At 52.2% G+C, this 23,364-nt stretch overlaps 1 protein-coding gene across 1 annotated transcript in view; it reads right to left on the reverse strand.

Moving 5' to 3' along the window:
* LOC103192663 (RAP1 GTPase activating protein) overlaps positions 1-3,173 on the reverse strand; it is a 26,772-nt gene extending 23,599 nt beyond the window's left edge. The window contains 2 exon segments of the mRNA XM_042780269.1: positions 504-539; positions 3,099-3,173. Of these exon segments, the coding sequence (XP_042636203.1) occupies positions 504-539; positions 3,099-3,173 (111 nt within the window).
* Between the last annotated feature and the right edge of the window lie 20,191 nt (positions 3,174-23,364).

The raw sequence follows: 23,364 nt of genomic DNA on the forward strand, positions 1-23,364 counted from the left end.
AGGGGTCAACAGGAGGGGGCTGCAGCTCAGGATGCCAGGCTCATTAGCACCTCCAGCTGCCTCTGACAAGCAGCCCCTACACCTGTCTCCTCCCTCCATTCAAAATGGGGGTCCTACAGAGCCTGCAGTGGGGTAGAGGTAGACACTTGGACAATTTCAAGAGTTGACACTCTCAACCTTCCTGGGCCATAATGTGTGTGTTGGGATAGGGAGTCTGAGGAGCAGACTCCAGCCCTGCTGGGACCTACATAGGATGGCAGCTGGGGAGGCACCTGCCAGCCTGGGACGGAGAGGGACCTGGGCCAGACAAGCCTCATTTTCTACCCTGTCCTCCCAACAGAGGGCTTTGGATAACGTGTTGACACCACCTGCTCCCGGCATGGCCTGCGAGGCCTCCTGGCTGGTCCTCAGAGGTGTAAGGGCTGGCGATGCAATAAGGGCAGCCCCCCACCAGCCCAGCGGGCTCTGTGGTTCCCCAGAACAGGTTACAGAGCCATCCTCACCTGCATCTTTTCAATCATCTCAAACAGATCTGTGTTCTGCAACAGAGATGAGGGGAGCAAGGTCAGTCCTGGGGGTACCCCAGCTGACCCTGCTCAGCCCCCAAGAGTCTCCACCCACCCAGCCCTCCTGTTCTTCTCACTCCAACTAACCACCATGGCACTGTCTGGGGCAGCAAGAAGAAGTGGAGGAGGGTCTCATGGGAAGGGGCTCTGTGCACTGGACCCATAAAGTTTGACCAATTGCCAAGGGAAGTTAGCATAATGTCCAGGGCCCTCTCACACAGCCCAACCCCCTTTGTCCCCTTCCTAGAGAGGAGGCAGCTACCTCCAACACAGAGAGTTGTGGACCCTTGGATCAAGAGCCAGGGTTGGGCAGAGAGGCAAATATTCCTCAAGCCACTTAAGGCTGGCAGTGCTAAGAACAAGTACTTGGACCCCTCAGAAGAGCAGGGAGCCCAGCCCCAGGTCCCTCCCCCAGAGACGAACAAGCCAGGTTCCCAGGATATGCGGGTTCCACCATCCTGTCACAGGATTCCTCAGTAACCCTGGAAGAGGATGAGGTCTCAGTGAAGCCAGGCCACAGGCTCCTTCTCAGACAGGGGCAGCCCCAAGCAATGTGGGTTAGGGGGCTCCTTGGGGCAGAGGATGCTGAAATGCCCCATTGGCCCAACACCTGTGCATGAGCCCACACGTGCCCTCTCACACTCGAGCCAGCCTCTCCTGAGGCCAGCCAGGGCACACACAGGGTTAATCCAAGTGTCTGCCAGCTGCACTTGGCAGCATCAGCCTCCCCAGCGCCAACTCCCTCCAAGCCTTCCTGGAAGGCGGCATGGCATCCCTGCCGGCTAGCGGGGCTGGGGGCTGGGCCTAGGGAGCCCCCAGAGTCTCTAGATGGTGCCCTTCCCCCACCCCCTCCAAGGCCTCAACTCCAGAGCTCCTGCTGCCCAGTGGGACACCACCCAAACTAACACATGTGCTATGGGATTGTATACCAGCACATACATATGTACATTCTCTTTCTCTTGCTTACACACACACAGACACACACACAGCCTGCACACCAATATTTAAACACAAACTCTCGCTGCCTCATGCATACAGTGTGTGTACCAAGAAAGCAACACACACACACAAACGCACAGGGTGTGTGCATATCAATTTTTAGAGCTATGCTAACAGAAGAATGCACATGTCTGTGTCCCAAGTGTGTGTAAACATATACATAGATGTGCACACCAACACTTAAAACATACAGGCCCAAGTACCATGAGAAACACACACACACACGCAAACCATACCTGTGCAGGTCTTCACACCAATAATTATACACAAAGCTATACAAACACCACAAAATCACACACACACACACACACACATACACACGTAGGAACACTGAGAGATACAGTAACAGGCATTCACAAATACAAGCAGGTATGCACATTGAAATTTAGACACAGAGCTCCATATACTCACATATACAAGCTTCCCATCATCCTCAAAGTAACATTTCCATGTAACAGACACAGTTGGCAACATTAAAGGAGAGTTTTGAGGAAAGGAAAAAGCATCCAGCAACTGTGAGTGTGGTTAATCATCAAACATGAGAGGTGCAGGCCTAAACCTCACACCCCCTGCACACCCACATGAATACACACTATGTATCACACACACACCATGTGCACACTCTGAGGCCTGCCCACAGAGGCAAAACCCACCCTGTACAGTCCATCACCAGAGTTCACAGGAGATGCTGACATATAGTCTCATATAGCCACAACCCTAAGAAACACACACCACTAAGAAACAATGCCACAGGCAATTACAGCAGAAACCACAGACACACACACACACAGCCCAAGGTGGGAAACACACCTGTCAGCCCAACAGTGTGCAACAGCAACACTGGCCTCTGTGGCCAGGTCAGCCACTCAGCCTCAACCCCAGTCCCAGTGAGACACAGTGATGAAGGGTGCATTCATGGCTCCCAAGCACCCCACTCAGGGTGACTGAACACAGCCGGGAACAACGCACACCTTGTTGCACTGCGATTCACAGTCACATAAACACTGACACATGGTACTGTCACCCAGAGTGTACACACAGCAACACGTAACACCCACAGTACAGCCTAACTGGGAGAAGCAGACGCCCTGACACATGGAAAAGGCTGTGAGTGAGGTGGCCCAGATGGGGGCATCCGCACTGTGCCAAGTACTCTTACAAAGTTACACAGTGATCCTCAAACCCTGGTAAAGAGAGCAGGGAAGGAGAAAGTAAGTTATTCCCAGGATAGTACGTACGTGCACACACACACACACACACATTCAGGGTGTACCACTGTAGCCCACAACCACAGTGTCACACATTCTGTCCCGCGGGCAGCTGAGAAAAGAACCCCAAGGCCAGCGACCCCAAGGGAGAGGTGAGCCCTGAGTCTGCCGTGGCCAACTGTCAACCCAGAAACTAACACACCTACCGTGACGGAGCTTCGCACACCGCCCTGTCTTGGGCAGAGCCTACCAGGTTCCGAGGAAGTCATGCAGCCCGGACCCCCGAGAACCCCCTCAGTCAGGCCGCCCCCGCCCGGGCCCTCACCTGCCAGCTAGTCCCAGCGGGCAGCGAGCCCCTCCGCGGGCGGCCAGGGGGCGCCGGGGGCCGCGGCTGCGCCATCCCGAAACCGGCCCGGCCCCGGCCCCCGCCCCGACGAAGCTTCAGAGGACCCGCCGGCTCCCGCCCGCGCGCGTCCCAGCCCGGGGCCCCCAGCGCCGAGCGCCAAGCTCTGGGCTCTGAGCGGCGATGCCTGCGCTGGGCTCGCCAGGCGGCCGGGCCCGGAGGGGGCGGGGCACCAGGTACGGGCGGTGAGGGCACCGGGGCGGGGTTGCAGCGAGCCAGGGGCGGGGACACTGGAGGCCCCGCCCACCGGCGAGGCCCGCCCGCGGCCCCCAGACACTGCGCCTGCGCGCTCTTGCCGGGAGCTGGACTCTTTTGGAAAAAAGGGACACGCTGGGGCTCTCAGGCTCTGCCCAGCACGTCCCCGGCGGGGTGCCCTCTCGATTCTCCCGGACTCTGGGCTTTAAGGGTGGGGTGCTGGGGTTGGGCGCGAAGCCAGCCAGGAAGAAGGAGTTTCCTTGGCGACATAGCTCTTTTCCTGAGCACCTAGTCAATGCTGGGCCCTTGCATGTCGCATGACACTAACCCTCCCACCACAACCCAGGAGGTATCGTCCCCTTTTTACAGATGTGAAAACTGATTCCAAGAGATGAAAGAGGCCCACACAGCTAGGAAAAGGTGAAACTGAGAATCCAGGGAAAGGTCCGGAGCTAATAGTGGCTGGCCTGTTTCCTCCCTGACCCTTGCCCATGGGAGGGGCAACCAAGACCCCAGGTTATGGAGGAAAGGGCTCAATCTAAGGTCAGGAAGTGTGTTGTAGCCCTGGCCTTGCTACAACTTGTTGAGTGGCTTTGAGTGAATCCCTGACCCCTCTCTGGGCCTCAGTTTCCCCTCTGGAAAATGTAAGGCCTCTGCAGACCCTTCCAGTTGACCCTGAAGTGTGCCCCTGGCCTGGAAAAGACACTGTGTAGCATGACCAGGGTGAGGCCTCACCATCCTCTCTCCAAGACAGATGCTGGGAACGTGGCAAGTGCTTCCTGACCTGTGGTCATGTCAACACCATCTGCTTTGGACCCTGCAGGGGCAGGGGCACCCGCTAGCTGGGTGTCACACCTCTCTACAGCTTCCAGAAGGAGGTATCTATCAGCAGCTGCCCTCCACCTTCCGTCCCCAGGGCCAAGAGCTCCTGGAGGAAAGCACTGTGCGACCCTTTCTCTCCAGATCTGGCACTGGATCAGGTTGGACCCAGTAAGCCAGTGGGAACTCCAGAGATGTATGTTCCAGACACTGTGTAGCTTTGGTTTTAATAATTAACAGCAGCAAATATTGATTTACACAGCCACTTCCAGGTCTGAGTGCTTCCAGGCACCCAATGAAATGGAGCCAGAGAAACATCCATTCCCACACTGCCCCTGGGGGAGGCGAGACCTACTCGCATCAGTGGAGATGTCTGTGTACAAGGAGGGAGTGAGTGCACATGTGAGTGTGTGTGTGTATGTGTGTGCATGAACACATTGTGTCTCAGTGTGTAAGGGAATGCCTGGGTATGTGTATGTGTGTTTTTAATCATGTGTCTGTATATACATGGGAGTGGATGTGCAAATCTCTGATGTATGTGCAGACATGTCTGTATTTTGTCAATGACTGTGTGTATGTGCAAAGGTGTGAGTAGTCTCTGTGTGTACATGTATGCAGATTTCTGAATTCCTGAGTGGGAAGAAATCCTGGGAGGAGGAGGGAGAAGGTTCTGAATAGCCCAGTGTCTGTGTACCCATGTTGCTTCCCAGCCAGCAAAGACTATCCCTTCTGAGTGTTCTGTCCAACTCTTGGAACTCAGTGATACTGATAACAGTTTAGCTTCCTAATGTCTACTTTCCCAATCACCACCCAACTGCAAGCTGGCAAAGTGCATGGAGAAGGAGTGATCCCCATTTTATAGATGAGGAAATTGAGGCCCAGAGAAGAGTTGTAAGCTGGGTCATGACCCCCTCAGATTGGTTCCATCTACATTATAAATACACAGTGTGGGGTTGGGGTGGGGATGGTAGTGGGCAAGGGAGGTGGAGAATGTGTCACAGGCCTGGGTTCCCCCAGCCTCACCACTGGCTTGCTGGGGAGCTACACGAGTCAGTCTTTCTGGGCCTATTTCCTTTCCTGTCAAAGGAGGATGATCCACAGACTGTGTCTTGATTCTTGGGAGAGGTGGGGAGAAGCTGTCAGGATGGAGCTGCTTGGAGCCCCGCCGTCTGGGCTGTGCTGGCACAAATGGAAGTTTCTAGCCAGACATGAAGGAGGCCAAGAAGCCCAAGGGGAGGCGGCTCCAGTGCTTCTCTAAGCAGGCCAGCCTGAGGCTGCGTAAGCAGGCAGGACCCAAGGCATCGGGTTGCTCTGACCCCCATTTTCCTGACGACTGAGGCCCAGGGAGGGGAAGCAACAGCCCAAGGGCACACAGCCCTTGGCCAGAACCCAGGCCTGCTCCCAGGATGCCTAGGGGAAAAGGGACTGGGAGTCTCGTGTATGAACCCAGCTGCTCAGAGTGAGAGGCAGCCTTGATTCTCTCTTTCCTGCCAAGCTCCAGGATCCACGTGGCCCAGTCTTGGGCTGTTGCCCAGGCACGGAGAGTAGGAGAGGGTCTCAGGAACCCCCTGCTGCTGCCCTCAGGACCCCCACCTGAGACCCCCCTGGAGGCAGTGATTCTCCACATGAATACCATTCCTTGGCCATCTGCCCTCCCAGCCTAAGAGAAGTGCTGGGCCCTTGTTGCAGGCAAGAGCTCGGGGGGGAGGAGCCCAGCAAATCCTGCCTCTACTATTTCCTGGCTGTGGAACCTATGGAGAAACACTTCACTTTTCTGAGCATCTAGATCCTCATCTCTAGAATGCCTACCACCTAACATCTGATGAAAGGACTAAGAGATGTGGTATCTGTAGGCACGTTTTACAGGTGTGCTGCAGACGTGAGGGTTTCTTCCCTTCTTCATTACAAAGGCTGTAAGACCACTCTGCCAGGCAAGTTCCAGTCCGAGCCCCACCACATCCTAGCTAAGTGACTTTGGGCAGATAATCTCTCTGAGCCTCAATTTTCTCATCTGAAAAATGGGACTAATTATGGTTTGAGGATGAAATGAGATAATGCATGTAAAGCATTAAGTACTCACCTAACAAACAAAACAAAAACAACAAAAAAAAAAAACCCACTGCTGTCGAGTTGATTCCGACTCATAGGCAACCCCCATTGGGTTTCCGTGGTGGTAAATCTTTACGGGAGTAGATTGCCCAGTCTTGCTTCCATGGAGTGGCTGTTTGGTTTGAACCACCAACCTTCTGGTTAGCAGTCAGATGCCTTAGGCACTGTGCTACCAGAGCTCTAAAACTCAAAAGCTCCAGTACTCACTTAGCACGTAATGAATGTCCATAAGTGCTCGTGGTTATTCCTGGAATTTGATACTCTATATAAGTTGTTTCGTTAGTTATCTCTTGCCTGGACTATGAGGGCAGGCACTGTGTCAGATTGGTTTCTTGCTCCTTGGCACCCAGCACAAAGTTGAACACAAAGCAGGTGCTGGGCCAACATTGATTCTGATGATAAGAACTATAATAGCTTCATTTATAGGACTTTCACCCTGTGCCAGGTGCTTTATCAGCCCTTTTATATTTAATCCTCACAAAAGCCCTGTGAAGTGAGTACTATCATTATACCCGATTGACAGATGAGGAAACTGATGGTGAGGTTGATAATGAAGATAATGAAGAATAACTGGCTAGCCAGTTGATTGCCAGAGTGGTGTTGCTTCGATTAGGCCTAAAATTGCTCTAAAATAGTTCTAAAGACCCTAGTTCAACCTCTGAGATTTATGAGGCCCACCTAGGAGTCAGGAGATCTACCCCCTTGGGGAGCTAAATCCCAAGAAGCATCTACCTGAACATTCCTCCTCTGCCCAGTAGTTATTCTGAGGCATCTCCCAATCCTAAGCAGGGTGGAGGTGGGGTAGAGGGTATGCCCAGACCAAGGGCTGTGGGGAGGGGGCACTTACCTTAGGGTAGAGTGAAGTAGTGTGGGAGGGAGCTAAGTCCACTCGTGACAGGTCTAGTGCCTGAGGGAAACGCTGGTTCTGCCCATCACTCCTCCTGGAAAACAAAAGGAGTCTGAGGTCAGGGAGAGCCCCAAGTCAGTAGATTTAGAAACTTTGAGGACAAGAGTCATTCTCAGAGCTGAGGAATGTGAAAAGGGACAGAAATCAGGGAAGAGGGGCTCCTGAGTGGCCTAGGAGGAGGCGAAGGAGGGGCTTCCCAAACAGCTGCCAAACAGGCTCTCCCGCCCCAGGAATCAGAGGTGGAAAACTTCTCTCCCCAAGCTCTCTGTTGTTGTTGTTGTTATTTGTCATCCATCGAGTTGGACCTGACTCATAGCGACTCCTCCTTGCATTTCTGAGGCAATATCACTATGGAAGTAGATTCCCCAACCTTCCTCTCCATTCGGCCTCCCTAAAACACCCTTCAGGGGCAGTAGTGTTCAATAGTAGAATCCTTGCCTTCCATTGGGAGACCCAGGTTCAATTCTCAGCTAACCCACATTATAAGAAGCCACCATCCGTCTGTCAGTGGGGGCTTGTGTGTTGCTATGGTGCTGAACAGGTTTCAGCAGAGCTTCCAGACTAAGACCAGGAAGAAAGGCCTGGCTGCCTATTTCTGAAAATCAGCTAATGACAGCCATACAGATCACAATGGTCCAGTCTACCACTAATCATGGGGATGTCACAGGGCTGGGCAGGACCCCTTTGTGCATGGGGTCCCTATGAATCAGAGGCTGACTTGACAACAGCTAAAAACAACGAGGGAGGGAAAGGGTCTCAACAAGATGGATTGACACAATGACTGTGGCTACGGGGTCAAGTATAGCAGGGATTGCGGAGCCGGCATGGGACTGGGCAGTGTTTCGTTCTGCTGTGCATAGGGTCACTATGAGTCTGAGGCGACTTGAAGGCACATAACAATAACAACAACAACAACAAAAGCATATTCCAGCCAAGAAGATGTCTGCAGCCTATTCTGAAGAGGGGTAGACTGAGGCAGGGGGCAGGGAGGATGGCTGTGGAAGACTGAGCCATGACCTCTGGACCGAGCTGTGTGCCCCAGCCTCTATGGCTCCCTCCCTGCACCTTCAGGGAGTTGACAATGTTGGGGCTATGAGGCATCTGGACTGCACTCTTGTTAATAACATAACTGATGCTCACTGGGCCTACTATGTGCCAGACCCTCTGCCAAGCCTGTCTTCCCAGGCCTGTGGGCACAGACTCCTTACCACATTGGCATTCCCACTTTCCAGATGAGGACCGAGATGCATGCAGAGGTCACACAGCTGGCCAGAAGTAAAGCCAAACTCTGAGCGAGACCTAGCTGACTCCAAGTCCAGACTCTGCCCACACCCATGCCCCTGAGGAAAGGAAGCAGGTCTGGTGAGGGTGAAGTCAGCTTCCACCACCCTAGAAGGCTGCTGAGGGGGCCACCCATGGGGTCAGGGAGAGGAAGTGCCCAATGGTTCATGAGAACCAGGGAGCCTGGGGCCGGGCAAGCAGGCCCTGCTTCTGCCACTGCCTAGGGCCAGCCTGACGTGGCTATACCCTGATAGGACTGCACCTCTGCCCTGGTCCCATCAAAAGAGGCTGGTCCTGCAAGGGTGAGTCAGTCAGGGCTGCCAGATGATCCTCAGCGGCAGACTTGAGTCAGGCAGAGCTGGGACTGCCACACCCCAAAGAGGGGAAGGGCCAGAGGAAACCTGGCCCAGGGAGGAGACTCTGAGGAAGCTCTGAACCCCTCCTGACTCTCCTTGGCCCAGCTATAGCAGTAGGAGAAAAGGCCCAAAGGAACAAACCCATATCCCTGCTGCAGGCACAGAAGCATCCCCACCGCCGAGGGGGACTGGCATCTGAAAAGGGTGTGGGGGAGGTCTGTGCTGGGCAGAGCTAGACATCAGTGTGTGGGAGATATTCCCAGACACTTAAGAGCTATTTCACCTTGAGTTGGTCACACACTCCTTCTCAGCCTCAAACCAAAAAAAAAAAAAAAAAAAAACTCACTGCCGTCAAGCCGGATCCGACTCATAGCAACCCCTCCTTGGGTTTCCAAGGTGGTATCAGTACAGAAGTAGATTGCCCAACCTTCCTTCTGAGGAGTGGCTAGTGGGTTTGAACCACCAATTTTCTGGTTAGCAGTCAAATGCCTTAGGCACTCAGTTTTCCAAAAAATCCTTACAGTCTGGCAGCTAGTAAGTATTCACTCAATGAATACCTTGTTCTTCATTCATTCATTCATGGTAAACTCTGGCTTCCCAAGTCAAGCCTCATAAGTATTTGCTGAATGAGGAAATGAACGAAGGTTGGCAGTAGGGAATTATTGGAGGTTTGTGAGCAAGAGATTGGCCTCAATATGTTCCTGCCTATTCCAAGGTGCTGACATAGACAGAGAGCAAGACAGGGGAACTAGAAGAAGCCCACAGAAATGGTCCAGGCAAGTTCCAATGAGGTGGCATAGTGCCTAAGGCATTTGCCTGCTAACCAGAAGGCTGGCAGTTCAAACCTACCAGCCTCTCCACAGAAGGAAGATTGGGCAATCTACTTCTGTAAAGATTTACTAAGAATCCCAAAGGGGGTCACTGTGAGCCAGAATCGACTTGATGGCAGTGAGTTTGGTTTTTTATGTGCATGATGCTGTGGCGAGCATACTACCTAAACCCTTACTACCAGCTGGCAAAATCCAGTTGCTGTTAAGTCAGTTCCCACTCATGGCAGCACGTGTGCCAGTAGAATTGTGCCTCATAGGGTTTTCAGTGGCTGGCCCTCCAGAAGTAGATCCCCAGGCCTGCCTTCTGAGACGCTTCTGAGTGGACTCAACGTTTCAGTTAGCAGATGAGCACGTTAACTCATTTATAGCACCCTGGACTCCAAGGTTGGTATTATTTATCCCCATGTTTACAGATGAGAAACTGAGGTTCAGAGAGTTTGGGAAGCTGCTTCCCCAAGCAAGTGGCTGCCCGAGACGGGCAGTGCCAGTGGGATGGAAAGCAGGAAGTCCTGGTGAGGACTGCTGTTTTGGTGTGGCCCTGGCTGATGAGTGAGGCTGTTGGACATGATGGAGCTATTTGGGTGGTGCCTTCCCCTGCCACACTCATGTCCCCAGGAGCAGACAAGAGCCAGTGAAGACCAACCAGGCAGCAGCTCTCTAACAGGCTCTATTCTTAGGGCCTCTCAGCCTCAGTTTCCCCATGTTCAGGTGCCCATCTCACTTAGGCAAGAGCCTCACCAGGCTAGAAGACATGGAGCATCCCTTTGAGATCCACCAAAAGGCTTTAGCTCTCCAGTTCTTGGGTGGCCAGAGCCCTGCCCCTCACAGATAATGTCCAGCCCCCTTCCGAAAAGCAGCTACATCTAAAAAGCCATAGCTGAGGCCCTAAAAGGCAAGGGAACCAACCAACCAACCAAATAAAAACCCACTGCCATCAAGTCAACTCCACTCATAGTGACCCTGTAGGACAGAGTAGAACTGCCCCCATAAGGTTTCCAAGGCTGTAAACCTTTATGAAAGCAGACTGACACATCTTTCTCCCACAGAGCTGGTGGGTTCAAACCACAGACCACCCTATTAGCAGCCAAGCACTTTAACCACTGCACCACCATCCTTAAAGAGAGAGGAAGGAAGTTGGAAATTGGAGGCTCCAGGCCCTGCCTGTCCCACCCACCCCCAGCCCTCAAGGGCTGGAAGGATAGTATAACAAAAGCCATGGTTCACCCTGTCCTTTGTGTGATCTTATTTAATCCTTATAGCTCCTCAAGGAGGTCAGTGTTCAGAAACTGGTCCCCATTTTACAGGTGAGGAAACTGAGCTCAGAAAGGTGTGGTAGTTCACCCAAGATTGTATAATGAGGCAGAGAAGGTATTTGAACCCAGATTTCTCAACTCCAAAGCCCAAGATCTTAACTTCATAACATGAATGGCCAACCCTATGGACTCAACTCAATAGATCCTTCCCAACTCCCAACATGTCAAAAACAAACCAAATCCACTGCTCTAAAGTCGATTCTGACTCGTGGCGACCTTAAAGATCAAAATAGAACTGGCCTATAGGGTTCCCAAGGCTGTAAATCTTTATGGAAGCAAACTGCCTCATCTTTCTCCTGTGGAGTAGCTGGTGGGTTTGAACCGCCAACCTTCTGATTAGCAGCCAAATGCTTCAACCAACATGTCAAGAAGGTAATAATAATAATAGCAACTCAGCAACAGCAACCAAAGCTGCATGGCTTACTACATGCAGGCTCTGTTCTAACTACTCTACTTGTATTAAGTAATTTAATCCTCATTTTTCAGATGAGGGAACTATGACACAGCAAGGCTGAGGAACTTGTCCAAAGCCATACCAACAGTAAGTGAAAGACTGAAGCTTTGAATCCTCAACCATCTGGCTCTAGATGCTGTGCCCCTAACACTATACTACACTGCCTTTTAGTGAATAGTACTCAAAAAACCAAACTGACTGCCATCGAGTACATTTCAGACACATAGCGACCCCTTGGGTTTCCAAGTTGGTAAATCTTTACGGAAGTAGATTGCCCAGTCTTCCTTCCGCAGTGGGGCTGGTGGGTTTGAACTGCCAATCTTCTGGTTAGCAGTCAAATGCCTTAGGCACTATGCCACCAACAGTACTTGCTCAATAAATACATTGAAGAAATGAATGACCTCAGCCTCTCATCTCCCCCTCACCCTCTCCATCCTTCTCTGACTCCCTAATTCTCCCCCAAGGATCTCATCAGTCCTCACCTCTCACCCACATCTTCCCCACTTTTCCAGCCCACCTCTCCTCTCCCTTTCTGCCTCTGGCCTCTGCAGACCTCCCTCAACTAGGTCATTTTCCTCCTCTTCACACAACTTCTCTGTCCCTCCCCTCTCTCCTATTCCACTCTGTCTCCTCCTGGTCTCCATGACTTCATCCACATAGGGCCCCCAAGTCTCTGTCACTTCCCCCACTTCTCTGAAAACCTTCCTGTCATTGTCTGGCTCAGGTTCAGATACTTTGCATTCTCTCTGCATGCAGCAGCTGGGAGGTGCTGGAGCATGGTGGGACGTGGGGAACTCTCTCCCCTCTTTTCCCTTCCCTCTGCCATGACCATGGTCATATCTGCACAGCACTTTACAGTTTACACAAGCATTGTCTCCTCCAATCACCAGAGTAGCTTCATGAGGTTGGGCCATTATCCACCTTGCTTTCCAGTTGAGAAGATTGAGGTTCTCAGAGGTTAAAGGACAAGCCTAAGGTCCACACCAGGAGAAGGGCAGCACCAAGGTTTGAACTCCAGACTAGGGTTCTTTCTACTACATACAGCAAGCTCAGCTGTCCTCAATTTAGGCCCTCAGTCCAGTGGCTGGCCTCCCACTCCCAGCAGCCTCCTCAATAAAGCCCCTGGCCCCTGCAGCTACTACCAGCGGTCTTCCCTTAGTCTAGCTCCAACCCTGTCTTTCAGGACTAGATACCCAGCTGCCACTGCCTATGAAAAGGTGGCAGCCAAAGAAGAGGTGACTTGCCCAAGGTCACTTAGGAAGCTGCTGTCAACTAGGACTTTGGGCCAAGCACATTCCAGGGTCACCTTCAGCCTCTGCAGGTACATGGACACGAGGCAGCTGGCCCCAGCCCTATCCCTCTTCAGAGCACCCATCCCTCCCAGGGAGAGGGTGAGGCAAGGGTGTGGGGGAAGGGCCCAGTGGCCCAGCTCCTCAAGGCTGAGTAGGATGGGCCGGAAGCATGCTGACAGCTCCCAGGTTCCTTGGCAACTGTCACTGTGCCTCCTCCCTTCCCTTATCTCCGCATTGAGGTAACAATAATAATTGCACCGTCGTGAGTGAAGCTCTTTGTACTTTTCAAAAGCCCTCTATATCTGCTCATTCCTGGGATTCTCACCGGAACTGGAGCGGAAGATAAGGCAGTCACTAGGATCCCCAATTCCCAGAAGGGCATACTGAGGCTCAGAGAGGTTACTCAGCAAGGCGGAGTGGATCAGGGACCAGAATCCAGACCCTCCACCAGTCCAGGGCTCCATATGTCACCCTGGATGGGGAACATCTCAGGGAGGATCCACACTACAAAAGAGAGGCACAGTAGGGGACATAGGGGAGACAGAGGATGGTGACCAGATGCCTCCCTGGGTTGCTTCCCACCTGTTAACCAGCTGGAGGGTTGGTAGGAGGGTCTTGTCTTCTCTCATCTGCAAAATGAGAGATAATGTAGCCAGAATTGCTATAAGCCACAGAATAAGTGCCTTGAAAGCGTTTGCTCTATTATTGTTATTATTATCCACTCCCCTAGAGAACTTGACTCTTTTCAGCACACTAGAGACGTGGCTGGCGGTCCTCAGAATAGGACTTGGCACTTGGGCCATCCAGAAAGAGCTAGTCTAGATGGAGGTTCCCAGGCAGCTCTGGCCCCTGCTGACTTGCCAGCCCTGTCTCCATACCTCCTCACTTTCTGACCTTGCTTGGCTACAGGCAGTTTCCCACCCCAGCCACACTGTTGCCCACTGCTGAGCCTCTGCACAGGATGTTCTTCCGCCGGGGGCTATCTTTTCTGTCCTTTCTGTCTATAAACTATTCATGCATTAAAAGTCAGCTTACACAGGTGAAGCCCTGGGGGTCAGGGCAGGTGACATATGACCACCAGGACAGGAAGACTGACAGGGAACATGTGAGCTGGACAGGTGATGGAACCAGAGCAGGAGCAAGAACCACCCTGAGGACCAAGCGCCCAACACACAAGTTGAGAAATGAGATGTGGTTGACCAGGAGGGGAGAAGAGGGGGCTCGGCTAGCCAAAAGAAGTAGAGCTAAGAAGGACTGTGGAGGGTCTAAGACAGGAGTTCTGGTGGTACAGTGGTTAAGGCATTTGGCCACTAACCAAAAGGTTGGTGGTTCAAACCCACCAGTTGCTCTGCAGAAGAAAGATGAAGCAGTCTTCTGCTGTAAAGATTTACAGCCTTGGAAACCCAATAGGGGTCACTATGAGTCAGAATCAATTCGATGGCACTGAGTTTGGTTTTGGGGGCACACGGGACAAGGGGCCTAAGAGGGGTTTAGGTTAGCCCAGCACTGGTCACCAGAGGTTGAGAGCGGGAGGCCCAGGTCAGAGGGGAGGCCCGGGTCTGGGTCCCCTCAGTCTCCAGGCCTCCATTAGGCCAACTGCATGTGGGGGTGGGAGGGGAAAGGGGTTCAGACTCCAAAGTGAGAAGAAGGTTGTAGAAGGCTACTGCTGGGGACTCCCAACCCCAGAGAGAGGAGATGGGGCTGGGGGCTGCCTGAGTCTCTCAGCCATGGGTATCAGATTTGAGGGGACACTAAATCTCTGAAGGGAGCTCTGGTAGCATAGTGGCTAAGACGCTTGCCTGCTAACCAGACAGCTGGTGGTTCAAACCCACCAGCCACTCCTCAGAAGGAAGGTTGGGCAATCCTACTTCTGTAGTGATACTGCCTGGGAAACCCAAGGAGGGGTCGCTGTGAGTCAGGTTTGACTCACACATAACAACAACAACAACAAATCCTCTGAAACCAGAGCCAAATGGCCACCCCGGAACTACCCCCTTCCCTGGGGCTACAGTGGCTCATTGTCTCCAGAGCCCAACCACTCTGGCACTGCCCTCCCCCTTGCTTGTCTGCCCCTGCCCCTGCCAAGGTGCCAGGAAGGTGGGAGCCAGGTGAGCAGGTTGCAGGAGGCCCCTCCTCCCTGGTCTCACCAGGGACCCACGCGGCCGGACACAGGCATGGGCCCATTTTCCTTCCCTCAGTACCTCTGACCTCTGCCAGGACTGGAAAGGGAGGCGTGGAGGTGGGGAGAGACTGCTTGTTGAACCAAACACTGTGATGTCACTTAATCTTAACAACAAGAGAGACCTGCTGTTATCACCCATGTCAGAGATAAGGAAGCAGAGGCTCAGAGGGGGCTGTGTGGGCCAGGGGTCTTACAGCAAGTGGAAGAGCTTGCCAGTCTCCTGGGGGTGGGAGGAGGGGGCCTCCTCACGGAGAAGGGTGGCAGAGGGGGCTTAGCAGGAAGGTGGCACGTGGGGCCCCTACCCTCACCCCATGCTGGCTAGGCACCAAGACACCCGGATCCTGGCGCTGGGACAGGGAGCAGCCTCCTGAGCAAACAGGGAGTTGGCAGGCCCGGGAGGAGGTCACGGGACCGGCCCCCACCCAGGAGCACAGCACCTGGGGACTGGCCTCCTAACCACTCCATTGGCCTGCCTGCCTATCCCTCCCCTGCCCAGGTGGCTCTTGACCTGCTGTGGTCTAACCCTGACCCTCTCCTACCTGTGAACATCAACATGGATGACTTATCCTGCACTAGGGAGAGGGTGTGGTGCCAAAGAGAACCTACCTAACCATGGGTCTCGTCCTGCTCAGGACACAACAGTATCTGCTTACCCCATCTTGTACTTTACAGTTTACAAACTGCCTTCACTGGAGACCCTCTCAGTAGCCTTACAAGGAAGGCCAGGTAAGGGAGGTAACATTATCCCCACTCTATGGGGAGAACAACTGAAGCCTCGATGGGGGTAGTAACTGGCCCCAGGCTCCAACCCAAGGCTCAAAGCCAGTGGCTCTACTCCTGGCCTCAGCAGTGCAGGACACCACCCACTGATGGGCTGGCATATGCTGTCCCCAGGCTGAGGGCCCAGAAAAGGGGTGGGCCAGAGCCCATGCCCCACAACCTTCCCAGCACCAATGCCCACACACCACATTACAGCCTACGCCATCCCCCCATTAGTCTTACTGTCCCTCCCTGGCCTCTGCAGCCCAGGAGGGCCCTTCACTGAACTCCAGGCATTCCTTCGCATGACTGCTCACTCATTCATCCACTCCCCCGTCTGCCCTTCATTCCTATACTCAGCCATTCACTCAGGACACACGCCCTGATGCCTGTTCATACCAAACAATGATGCTTGGGTCCAGCATCTGAGCCAAGAAGCCCCATGATACCTGCCCTATTCTGTTTCAGAGGCTCCTCTGGCTTCCCTACCTGGATGCAGAACCCCCCAGCCCTATCCCTCCCCGTGGCTGGAGCTTGGGTTTGCTGCCTCATGGGGACCCAAGCAAGGCTAGTGAGCAGAAATTCCTGCCTATCATGACTCCCCAGGTGGGGTGGCCACCCAGGCTAAGGCAAAACCCCCACAGAGAGGGACAAGGTCACCATCTCCTTACTAAAGGGACAGGGAAGATCCCTGGCTCTGCCTCTAAATCACCATGGATCTGTGATTATGGAACCAAACCTGCCCTAGCCTCAGCTTCTCCGCTGGAAAGATTTCAAGGTGACTCCAAGGTCCAGCTCTGACATCCTACAAGAGAGTGGATGGGAGGATGAGAAACGGGAATGGAGTCCACTGAGGACAGGTTGAGGAACCCTGAGGGGCTTACCCTGTACCTGGTGGGGCCTGTGGAGAGGACCTTAAATTCCCCCACACCACTTCTCTTCTGTGAGCCTCAGTTTCCTTATCTGCAAAATGGGATAGTAATGCCTACTTTGCAGGGTTGCTGTGTGGAATAAATTAGATATTATATGTACAATGTAACTAGCCCAGAGCTCAGTATACAATACCAACCAAACCAAACTCACTGCTATCAAGTCAATTCCGACTCATAATGACCCCAATTGGGTTTCCAAGGCTGTAAATCTTTACAGAAGCAGACTGCCTCATCTTTCTTCTGCAGAGTGGCTGGTGGGTTTGAACCACTGACCTTTTGGTTAGCAGCCAAATGCCTTAACCAGTGCACCACCAGAGCTCCTTGAGTATATAGTAGGTTCTCTATGGGAGCTCTGGTAGCATAGTGGCTAAGGCACTTGACTGCTAACCAGAAGGCTGGCGGTTCAAACCCACCAGCCACTCCTCGGAAGGAAGATGGGGCAATCTACTTCCGTAGTGATACTGCCTCAGAAACCCAAAGAGGGATCACTATGAGTCGGGTCCGACTAGACGGTACGTAACAACAACAACTATAAATTACAGGGTCCTGCGTGGAGAAGCAGTGTACCATCAGAGATGTGGGCTCTGGGGCCAGATGGCCTGAGTTTGAATCCTGGCTCTGCCACTTAACTGCTGTGTGAGTTTAACTTAAGAAACTTAACCTCTCTGAACTTCAGTTTTCACATGTGTAAACATACAGCAGTGATGGACTCCAAGGGTCGTCATCAGAATTAAATGAGTTCATACATGTCAAGTGCTTGATATACATAAACTATGAGCATGTGCTGGCCTTCTTTTCTCTTCCTTTCTTCCTTCTTTGTGAGAAGGTAGACCAGAGTTCAACAGTGTAATGCCCAACATGAGGACAGCCAGCTGGGTAAGGCACCTGCCAAGCAGAGATAAGCAGGGTGAGCCCGTTAGGGTCCAGTGGGGATGATTCTAGGGTGTGGGGAGCAGAGGGAGGAGGAAGACTGGACTAGACGACCTTCAAGGCTTCCCCCATTTGCAATTCTACACCTCCTGATGACTCTAGGATCCCTGTGGCCACCGGGAGTAGCCAGGGGTGAATTCCCATTACTTTGAGGAAATGGCCTTTCACAGATCTCCTAGGGCCCACAGATCATTACCATTTCTCTGGAGGGCTCTGTACTCCTATTAAAGATTAAAGAGTCCCTAGTGGTGCAAACGACACATTAACAACAACAACAGTCATGCAAACGGTTAAGGTACTCAGCTGCTAACCAAAAGGCCAGAGGTTGAAATGCACCTAGCAGCACCTCAGAAGAAAGTCCTGGTGATCTAGTTCTGAAAAGTTAGCCTATGGAGCACAGTTCTACTCTCACACACATGGGGTTGCCATGGTCAGAATTGACTCAATGGCAACTTTTTTTTTTTTAATTAAAGATTAAAATATGCATACTCTTTGGCCTAACAGCTCCAGTTCCAGGCATTTCTCCTCCAGAAATGCCTACACAAGTGCACAAAGATCCGTGGACAAAGGACATTTATTGCAGCAGGGTTGCAATGGCTAAAAACTGGAAGCTACCCCAAAATCCATTAAAAGGAGGCTGGTGAAATCCATCAAGGTGCATGCAACCCACAGAATACTATGTAGGGGTGACAAAGGGGGTCTCTGGTTCTGACAAGGTGAGCGCTTGGAGGCATATTGTTAAGTGAAAAAAGCATGCTGCAAGAGAAAATCTCATCTGTAGAAAATAAAAATTATATATAAAGGCTCACTTGGGTTATCTCTGGGAAGCAGGGCTACCAGGAACTTCTACCATCTGTGGCATATATTTCTACATTATTTGGATTTTTACAATAAGCATTTGTTACTTTTGTTATCAGAAAAAAATGCACGAAGGATCTTTAAAACCTGAGCACTTCCTATGAGTCAGCTCTCTCAATACACGACTCCTTTATTTTTCTCAACCATCTTGAGAGAGAGAGATTATTCACCCCTTTCTCCAAGATAGTCCCTTAGAAAGAAAGAAAGAAAGACAGAAACAAACTCACTGCTGTCAAGTTGGATCCAACCCATAGTGACCCCTCCTTTGGTTCCCGAGGCGGCATCACTACAGAAGTAGATTGCCTAACCTTCCTTTCGAGGAGTGGCTGATGAGTTTGAACTGCCAGCCTTCTGGTTAGCAGTCAAATGCCTTAGGCACTATGCCACCAGAGCTCCTTGGGTAGCACAAATGGTTTGTGCTGGACTACTACCTAAAGGTCAGCAGTTCAAATCCACTTGGTGGCACCACAGAAAAAAAGAACTGATGAACTGCTTCTGTTAAGATGGCAGCCCTATGGAGCAGCTCTACTCTATAACACATGGGGGCGCCGTGAGTCAGAATCGACTCAGTGGCAACAGGTTTGGTTTCTTGGTTTATCCCAAGTGGAGGAAGCTAACACTGAGAGAGGTTTGATACTGTGGCCAAGGTCCCCCAGCCAGGAGGTGACAGAGCTGGGACAGAAACCAGTCTGGTGGACTGCAAAGCTGACATTCTTTCCCCTACATTAGGCATTAAGGCAACCTGCTCTGAGAGTCAGGGAGGAGGGAAAGCAGGACAGAAGGGGCCCAGGCAGCTGGACATGGGGCTGTGTCCTGGGATCTCAGCTGTGCGTCCTGGGAGACAGGCCAGCCAGGGTCAGCTTGTGCAGGGAAAGGGCTGCCTGCTTCATTTGCAAATGTAAATGCAGGCTTTGCTCCCCCTCCAGCTCCATGCCCTGAGCTGCCACAGCCTGTCTGGCTGGCAAGTGCCCAGCCCCACCCCTGGCACTACCCCTCAAGGCCACAAGGTCACCAGGCAGGTGGGCATGTGCTGGCCCAGGCACTTCCCTGGGGCTCTAAATAACTTTCCATGTTGATCAACCTGTTTCTGGAGAATTTGGCATTGAAGGTCTCATGTCAGCTTCTCAGCCAGAGCCTGGAAAGGTGACCAGCTCATCTGTATGTATCTGGGTGGCCGGTGAGGGTGCATGAACATAGACCTGGAGGTCAGACAGACTTGAGCTCAAATCCTGGCCACGCCAAGCACTAGCGTGGGACCTGGGGCAAATCAGCCTACCTCTGGGAGGCCCCGTGTCCTCAGCATTTGTAACTCCTCCCTGGATGTTGCTTGGCGAATGCAGTGCTAATGGGTGCACAAGCATTTCCTAAACTAGAAGCCACCTTCCCAGGGGAGCAGGTATAAGTGTCTGTGTGTGTGGAGTGGGCAAGGGTCAATCTGCCCTGGGCAGACAATGGTATATCTGAGACCCGCCCCACCAAATCAGCGGGTGGGTAGGGCAGAGATGCCTGATTCCACAATTGTTGGGAGCCAGGCTCAGGTTTCGTGCAGCTCTGCTTAGAGGTGTGAGAGGGTGTGCGTGATCTGTGGGTGAGAACGTGGATGGGAGGCCTGGCAGGAACGTGAAATGTATGTGGGAGAGAAAGTGCTCATGTCTGAGGCGTGCGTGGGTTTGTGCACAAGCATGTGGTATATGAGCACGTCACTCCCTGCCTAAAAGCCCCCAGTGGCTTCCACCAGCTCCCAGGATGGAAATACTCATGCCACAAGGGGCCCACAGGGCCCTGCATATCTACCCCCATGCCCATTTCTCTAACCTCTTCTCAGAACCGTTTTCCTTCAGCCCCTCAAGCCTGTGGTGCTCCTTCCCTCCTCCACCTTTGCACACGTTGTATCCTCTGCCTGGTACATGCTCCCGTCCTCCTCCGTCACACCTCTCCTAGAAAGTTCCTGTTCAGTCTTTCTGGAGCCCTCGCCCCAAGCCAGGTCTGACAAGCTTTCCCAGCAGCCTATCCTGGGCCTTCATAAATTTATCAGTTTGGCTGGCATGTTTCACGATGTCATTACAGTCTGTCTCTCTCATTGGAAATGGAGCTTCCTCAGGTTAAGACATGGTCAGTTTGGGAGCATGGCCCATAGTTAGTGCCCAGTTACGATTTGCAGCAGGAATGAATGTGTGTACGTATAACCACATGCTCATGACAAAGCTGTCTGAACAAAAGTTAAGTCCATGAGCGCGAGTAGGGAAGTATGTATGTGTGGGGTGTGTGTGTAGGGGGTTATCTCAAGGAACTTCTGTTCTGGTGGGCAGACTGGGCCTGGGAGGCATTCTGGGCCAGTGCCCAGGCCAGCTGGGGTCAGAGGGAAAGTGGGCATGTGTTCCCTCGCTCCCTGCATGCTCCCTACCCCCACCTCAAGCCTGTCCTAAAATACCAGGCCCAGGGTCTCTGTGTCAGGCCACAGGTCACCTCTGGGTGCTGGGGCCAATCAGGAGTATACCCGCGTGGTCCCTGCCTGTGCCCTGCATGGGCTCCAGCCCTGCCTGCTTTACCGGCTCTGAGGCCCAGCCCTCTGCCTGCACATCCCTTCTCACCCAAGACTGAACGTAAGTCATGTCCCAAGTCCTGGTGTCCCTTGTCTGGCATGTCTCCCCACACCCCTTCCTGGGTCTGCCTTGTGGATAGCAGTTCTTGACCTGAGAGAAGGTGGACTTCCAACCCCCCTGTCTTCTCAGTCACCTCATCTCACCTGTGGCCAGATGATCTAGAATGTTCCAGGAGTGGGTTGGGGGAAGTTCCATTCCCACCTCAAGGCCTTTACACTGGCTGTACTTTCTGCCTAGACCACCATTCCCATACTGGTTCCTTCTGGTTCATATCTCAAAAGGCCCTCCCTGGCACCCTTAGAAAACACAAGCTTCTTCCCAGCCACCCTCTCACTCACAACCCATCAGAAATGGCCTTATCTGTATGCTGTGCAATGTCTCCTTCACACTGGAGCACAACCTACACGAGTTAGAGACCATGTCCCTTGGGTTTGCTGTGTATCCCAACTCTTAGACTATGACCTGGCACATGGTAGGAACTCAGTAAGTATTCGTTGAATGAATGAATGGCTAATGGACGCCTTGCAAGAATCCTATGAGGTGAATATTGTCCCTGTTTACAAATGTGAAAACTGAGGTTCAGAGAGGTTAAACCTCTAGCCCAAGGTCACACAGCAAATACTTGGACCAGGTGAAACTTAGAGACCATCTGACATCTAGAACCCAAGCACTTTACAGTATATCATAGCAATCTTCCCACTTTATAGGTAGGAGGTGAGCCTCATAGTGTGACAGTAGTGTGCTCTAGGTTACATGGGCTGAAACAGCTATACTGCCATGCTGGGCCTCCTCCCTGCCTCTCATTCACCTTGCAGAAGGGACCATTAGTATCCCCACTGCACAAAGATACCAAGGCTCAGTAGGGTGAGTGACTGCCCAAGGACATGAGCCAGGACTCAATGCCTGGCCTGTCTGACCCAGGGCCAGTGTCAAAGTCAATGCCCATGGCCAGGGGTATGTTCACGTGTAGGCAGGTCTCACCTCCCACAGGTGGTGAGCAGCAGAGGGCAAAGTCCACACTCTGCAGAGCTCGGCACATAACAACAGGAGCAGGAACAGTAACAGCTGGCATCTTGGAGACACTCACTGTGTCAGGCCCTGCTTTTAGGTCTGGGCACACATGATCTCATTTATTCCCTACAAAAATGCTTTGAGGAAGGTACTTCTATCTTTTCATTTTATAGGCAAGGAAACTTAGACCCAGAGAAGTTAACAACGTGTTCAAGTCACACAGCATCATATGGGTCCAGAGTCCAGGCTCTAGAGCTTACACAGCACTGTCCCAATAGCACATTGCAGGGACTCAGTAAACACTCCAAGGACTGACTCAATGTGCAGAGCATATTCCTGGAGCTGGGAGGGTGGGTGGGCAATTGGGAGCCTTGACAGGTCTTTGCCTCATGGTGGCTTGGGGTTGGAGCCCTCCCGAGATGCCCACCAAAAGTCCTGATGGAGTTTATAGAGACATGATACTCTTCCCTTCACCTCCCAGGCCCACCTGTTCCGTACTCAGCATGGCCCACCACCTGCTTTTCTCCTCCATGATGCTGACCTACTACTACCCTGCCCCCACTCCATCCCACACACAGTGACACATGTCTACCTAGCCCACTTTAACATGTTTTTTGGGTTTCAGTTTCTGAGTTACCTCCTCCAGGAAGCTACCCCTGATTCCCTGGTGTAGGAAAGGAATCTTTCTCTAAGCTCTCAGTGCCCCCACAATCATGTCCACCCAGTCAGCACTTATTGCTCCCATTAAAACTACTTTTTTCCTTATTTCCCCACCATACTGTGAATTCCTAGAGAAAAACGGCCTCATCTGCCATCTTCATGTCCCCAGTGCCTAGCAGGCTTGGCCTTCAGAGGGCACCCCTACATTAAATATTTATTGATTTAACTTGCTAAATGAATGAATGAATGTCTTGTGGAAGACCGTGAGCTCAGGGGGCCTTTATGGGGTTTAGATATATTCAAAAGTTCCCTCCTTAACCTCCTCTCCTCAATCAAATCCACACAGTACCTCAATTTTCATCATTAGAATTTCTCTTTTGTTTAACGAGAAGCTCAGGTGGCATAGTGCCTAAGGCATTTGCCTGCTCACCAGAAGGCTAGTGGTTCAAACCCATCAGCCACTCCTTGAAAGGAAGGTTGGGCAATCTACTTCCATAGAGATACTGCCTTAGAAACCCAAGGAGGGGTTGCTATGAGTCAGATCCAACTCCACTGGCAGTGTTGTGCAGTTGCATTGCATTGTGCTTGCTTTAATGAGACTTCTCCTTTAAAACGCAAATACTCAGAGAGAGGAGACTAGCCACTGAGTACCCACACTGGGCCTCATTTCATTCTAAGACCCCTGTGGCATAGGCAA

The sequence above is a fragment of the Orycteropus afer genome, unplaced genomic scaffold (genome assembly GCF_000298275.1).
Source record: "Orycteropus afer afer isolate SDZICR_OR568_19922 unplaced genomic scaffold, OryAfe1.0 scaffold00031, whole genome shotgun sequence".
NCBI classification, from domain to species: Eukaryota; Metazoa; Chordata; class Mammalia; order Tubulidentata; family Orycteropodidae; genus Orycteropus; species Orycteropus afer.